The sequence below is a fragment of the Labrus mixtus genome, chromosome 7, assembly GCF_963584025.1.
Source record: "Labrus mixtus chromosome 7, fLabMix1.1, whole genome shotgun sequence".
Taxonomy (NCBI): Eukaryota; Metazoa; Chordata; class Actinopteri; order Labriformes; family Labridae; genus Labrus; species Labrus mixtus.
The window spans coordinates 15,762,092-15,768,004 of record NC_083618.1 but is presented as its reverse complement, the minus strand read 5'-3'; the positions used below and the strand labels follow the sequence as shown (position 1 = coordinate 15,768,004).

At 38.0% G+C, this 5,913-nt stretch overlaps 1 protein-coding gene across 1 annotated transcript; it reads left to right on the top strand.

Moving 5' to 3' along the window:
• The first annotated feature begins 394 nt into the window (after nucleotides 1-394).
• On the top strand, nucleotides 395-5,491 carry tubb1 (tubulin, beta 1 class VI). Its single transcript, XM_061043268.1, has 4 exons — nucleotides 395-504; nucleotides 1,326-1,434; nucleotides 1,663-1,773; nucleotides 3,332-5,491. The coding sequence occupies exons 1-4, from the start codon at nucleotides 448-450 to the stop codon at nucleotides 4,471-4,473; spliced, it is 1,419 nt and encodes a 472-aa protein (XP_060899251.1). The 5' UTR covers nucleotides 395-447; the 3' UTR covers nucleotides 4,474-5,491.
• Nucleotides 5,492-5,913: the final 422 nt, after the last annotated feature.

The window sequence follows — 5,913 nt, the reverse complement described above, 5'->3', positions numbered from 1 at the left end:
AGTGTTTTTTGGCATTTAAAGCCAACATGATAGAATTGTTTTTTTGTGCACCAAATATTTTCTTCTGCAAAAAGTACATAATGCATTGATTTATAAAAAAAAAAAACATGTTGTTTTATATATGACTTTTCCATTTTCAATAATTCATTGTATAGGCCTATGCAATGGTATTTATTTTATTTTTTTATATGCAATTCACTGGCCAAAAAAAGGATCCATATATGTATAGTAAGTTATCATATTGGAAGACATTGTAGATCTATTTAAACTAAGGGCTATATGGCGGTACTTATATTCTTTTTAGAATTTTCATTGGCCACCTTCTGTCCTCGGGTGACTTCCTGATATCACTGATGACATCATTCCTGTTACTGTATAAAAGACATGAGTGACACTGAAGCATATCAGAGACCCCCAGCTGCTCTGTGTACTGTGGCCACGGTCATCATGCGTGAAATAGTACATTTGCAAATTGGACAATGTGGCAACCAAATCGGCTCAAAGGTAAGAAACTAGATCCTTCTTCACTATTTGATGTTTTGAGCCTTTGTCTACTGAAAATATTGGTGTTATGTAATAAAATGCTACATAAATAATTTCTAGAAATGAAATGCTAGCTACATATCTGCTGAATGATTAAAGTCCATGTTTGAAATAAATTGCCCGTCCACCTTGCTGAGATGAAACAAATGTTTTGACAAGTTCTTCAGTGCCATCAATTAGATTTAAATAAGTCAACCGTATCATTTGAGTTTTTTAGAAATATGATGCAAAGTTTAACACATCCTGTTTATTTGTATGGTGCCACTGACAGTTGAGTGACACAGGGTGTTCCCTGTCAAGCAGTCTGGGAAAAGATAAGGGGCAAATGCGAGAATGGCATGGGTGGGACTTTTTTATCATGGCAACCACAAAATAAGTGAGGGGAACTACAAGATAATAAAGCCAAATATTGCTTTTTGACACCAGGAAACAAGTCAGTCCATGAACAAAGCAGTTACATTTGTGACTATTGCCTTTATAAATTTATCTTCAATAGCAGATATTTCTTATCTGGTCAGAATAACTTCAGCTAGTTAAGAGTTTAATATTAGGGGTGTATGCAGTTACACTCTTCAAAACAGAAAAAGCCTGCACAGATGAGTAAATGAAAAAGCAACCATCAAACTGTGAGCTGCTGGATGGAAATATTGCCTGGGTCTTCATTTTCTTGCAGAATCTACATTCTTTTCAAATACTAATGTTAATAAAGTTTTGCTACAAATAACGTCTTTCAACAAACCCAACTTATTTTCTTCAATTTTATTTCGCCTTTGTCTTTCTAGTTTTGGGAAGTGATTGGTGAAGAACATGGACTCAATGCTACAGGCAACTATGAGGGAGACAGTGCCCTCCAACTGGAGAGGGTCAACGTCTACTTCAGCGAGGCACATGGTAAAAAAGATATTACTCTATATCAACTTCAAAATGTTCATTAGTAGCTTCATTTTTCTTTATTTCTTATTCAGTTGATGTCATGACCATAAAGAAATCATTGCTGATTACCAAATTATTCCTTTTCTTATTGACTGTTCTCAAACTTTGACACCAAATTTAAGATAAAGTTGACTTCAGCATGCCTATTTAGCAGCTATATTAATACTATTTTCATTATGTTTGCAGGTGGTAAATATGTCCCCAGGGCCCTGCTTGTTGACTTGGAGCCTGGTACAATGGATAGTGTTCGAGGAAGTCGCATTGGGGCCCTTTTCAGGCCAGACAACTTTATCCACGGTAAGAAAATGTAAAATTCATACTGGAACATTTTTGCTTGGACTGCCCTGCTTTTTTGTGGTTGAATATAGATTATTTTTTATTATAGTGTAGAAAAGTAAAGAAAAGTCACTTCTAACCTATAAACATTCATGGTACAGTAATATTAAGTAGAGCATTGTCAAATAGATTTTCAAGTGCAAGTAAGTCTGTAACCTATATGGGAAAATTCTTTAGACACAGACTAAAATGCGTTTTGACACAATTGGATAAAGATAAAGATAAAGATAAAGATACATTTTTTTCGTTACAACAGCTCAAGAAAACAGGAATATAATTATTAAAAATAACAAGAAGTTAAAAATCAAACATATGTACATCAGTTAAATAAAGGGAGAACAAATATAATAATATAATAATACCAGGTATGTACACTTCCACTTGTGGAAAGAGTTATTATTAATTAAAAACATACACAGTGTGTAGCATTATTGATTTGAGTTATGAGGTGGTGATGCTGTTAAAGAGTCTGATTAAACAGTCTGACTGCAGATGGAATGAAAGACCTGCAGTAGCGCCACCAATAGATCAGACCAACACATTGTTGGATGTATGACTGCTAGGTCACTGGTTCCAAAATCGATTTCATTAAGCTAGGTCAACATAATACAAAAGCTATTTGTATACTACACATTTTGCATTTAATGTGCAATAGAAGATACTGAATGTTTTACATCTCCTGCAGACTTCTTAATGGTTCACAAAAAAGCCTCATTGGTGAAAAGTATCAAACCCGCCCAATATAAGTTTAACTGTTGTGATTGGTCCAACCTTAATGAAGTCAAATAGAAATCTTTCTGAATGTAAAAAGGCCCAAGCATACCTATAAGACCAAATAAGACATGGAAGATTCCTTTGATTCCAAGGCTATAGAAATATATATTTTTTAAAGATTTAGTTTTGGGCATTTTCTGCCTTTATTGGAGAGACAGGACAGTGGATAGAGTTGGAAATCAGGGAGAGAGAGAGAGAGTGGGGAAGGACATGTGGGAAGGAGCCACAGGTTGGATTTGAGCCTGGGCCGCCCGCTTGGAGGGCTACAGCCTCCTTACGTGGGGCGCGTGCACTAACCACTGTGCTACCAGTGCCCCATCTGCTGCTTTTTAAAGAAATGCCATTCAATTGCTGTATAATTAAATCCTCCATGTATTACTCATTTTGGTGTTAAGTGAAAATGGATATATTTCATTTGACTTCCTAATATGAAAGTAACAAATTAAATATTTCATAAATCTGAGGGACTAAAAATTAATGATATAAGACTTTGAAAACATTACCTTAATTGAAGTTGCACATATTTAACCAAAGAAAAGTGGTGACATATTCATAGAAACATAGATAAACAATCAAACTCAATCTTGACAGCCCTGAGATTCTTAAGTATTGTAGAGTTCCATCTATAAGGATGTGGTGTAACTGTTTTTTATCATTATAAGAGGGATTGTATGTCCCCATGACCATTTCTTTTGGCAATTGATAGATTTAGATTCACCAACAAACTATTATTTTGGTGTTCCAGGTAACTCAGGAGCTGGGAATAATTGGGCTAAGGGCCACTACACAGAGGGAGCAGAACTTGTGGAGCAAGTTATAGACCGAGTGAGAAATGAGAGTGAAAGCTGTGATTGCCTGCAGGGCTTCCAGTTTGTTCACTCCTTAGGGGGTGGCACTGGCTCCGGCATGGGAACCCTTCTCATCAACAAGATCCGAGAGGAGTATCCGGACCGCATCATGAACAGCTTCAGCATCATGCCATCCCCTAAAGTCTCTGACACGGTGGTGGAGCCATACAACGCCACCCTGTCGGTCCATCAGCTCCTGGAGAACACAGACGAGACCTTCTGCATCGACAATGAGGCCCTCTATGACATCTGTTTCCGCACGCTTAAACTGACTACACCAACTTACGGGGACCTCAACCACTTGGTCTCCATGACGATGAGTGGGGTAACGACGTCTTTGAGATTTCCTGGACAGCTCAACGCTGACCTGAGGAAGCTAGCTGTCAACATGGTTCCTTTCCCTCGCCTCCACTTCTTCATGCCAGGCTTTGCCCCACTGACGGCCCGTAGAAGCACACAGTATAGAGCCCTCACAGTGCCTGAGCTCACCCAGCAGATGTTTGATCCCCGCAACATGATGACAGCATGTGACCCAAGGCGTGGGCGCTACCTCACTGTTGCTGGTATCTTCCGTGGCAGGATGTCTACCAGAGAGGTAGATGAACAGATGCTTGCAATCCAGCAGAAAAACTCCAACCACTTTGTCGACTGGATCCCCCATAATGTCAAGGTTGCCGTGTGTGACATCCCACCCCGAGGCCTCAAAATGGCCTCCACTTTCATTGGCAATAACACGGCCATCCAGGAGATATTCCGCCGTGTAGGCGAGCAGTTTTCATTGATGTTCAGACGAAAGGCTTTTCTCCACTGGTACACGGGGGAAGGTATGGATGAAATGGAGTTCACAGAGGCCGAGAATAACCTCAATGACCTGGTGTCAGAGTACCAGCAGTACCAAGATGCCACTGCTGATCAAGATTTGGAAGCAGAGGACGAAGAAGACGAGGGACCCTCATCAAAAGTGACAACGCGGGTTGAGTCTCGGATGGAGGTTAAACTGGAGACAGCGCCTGAAACAACCAAAGAAACTGTAGATTAAGAAGGCATACAAGATAGATGATTCGACACATAGTTGAAGGAATGATGAAGGCATGTGTTATTGATGGTCTGCAGAGGAACTCCTAATTTTTAATTTAATAGATGCTATTATTTGATTTAAATAGCTTTTACTTGATAAAAGTAGTGAAATTTGAACAAGGTGCTTTATGTATTTGATCTATTTTTCAATGGATCGCCCTGTGTGTTGTTGTTTTTTCCGGATTACATTTTTCTGTTTTATTGTATGTATTGGAAGATTATTGAAATGTTTGTAAAAAATGCTATGTCACACCAGCTTTATTTAACATATGTTACAACCCTATAAATTACATTTTGATGGTTAAAATGTTGGATTTTTCAACAGTAAATTTTGCATTGTCATTTTTGCATAAGATCAAAATAGTATAAGGACCCAATACTACCCTTCTCATCTTGTTTCATCATTTGAAGTTAAACAGGAATGAAACTAAACTTAGCTGCAGTGATGGACAAGTCTGTGACAGCACAGCGACAGTGACATGGTTGAAGCCTGTCACAGTTTCCGCATGTTCTTAAGAATCTGGGACATAGAGATTACACATGACTAGGCCAGAGTGTCTGCACTCTGAGATAAGTACACGACATGGCCTTGCCTCAGCTGCACTGCTGCAAATCATATTGAAGACACTCATAAACAGGGATAAAGGAGACGACGCTGCATGTAACACACACGTGGATGTAGGTTACGGTGACAGTAACAGTCTTGTATTGCCTCACACAGGCCATGTGCTTGAATATGTGAAGTTCCAAAGGTTGCAACGAGGTCAAGAAGCAAGCTCTTACTTAACAGTCAGATAGACCAGTGGCTCCAAAAGTTAACAGATAATGTATGCTTCTTTTTTTTTTTTTTTACCTGCATCACCTTGACACTGTTCAACATGAGTGTACATTTTGTTGTACAATCAGGAATGTAGAAGTAGGAAAATGTTCAATTGTATTCAGTGGGCCTGAAGTTATTACTAATAAACATATATAACAGATATTAGCCTAAATCTTCTTTCATTGAAACGCATTTTTGTGTCTCTTCCTTTCATATTCATAACGCAAACACCTCTTAAATGTATGTCCAATCCTTTCAATTTATAATACAAACACCTCTTAAATGTATGTCCAATCCTTTCATATTCATAACACAAACACCTCTTAAATGTATGTCCAATCCTTTCATATTTATAATACAAACACCTCTTAAATGTATGTCCAATCCTTTCATATTTATAATACAAACACCTCTTATATGTATGTCCAATCCTTTCATATTCATAATGCAAACACCTCTTAAATGCATGTCCAATCCTTTCATATTTATAATACAAACACCTCTTATATGTATGTCCAATCCTTTCATATTTATAATACAAACACCTCTTAAATGTATGTCCAATCCTTTCATATTCATAAT

Excerpts from the sequence above, each read along its gene's own strand:
- tubb1 (XM_061043268.1), top strand. The coding sequence starts at position 448 with ATGCGTGAAATAGTACATTTGCAAATTGGACAATGTGGCAACCAAATC. Across the intron at positions 505-1,325 it reads GCAACCAAATCGGCTCAAAG|TTTTGGGAAGTGATTGGTGA; the intron begins GTAAGAAACTAG and ends TTGTCTTTCTAG. Across the intron at positions 1,774-3,331 it reads GCCAGACAACTTTATCCACG|GTAACTCAGGAGCTGGGAAT; the intron begins GTAAGAAAATGT and ends TTGGTGTTCCAG.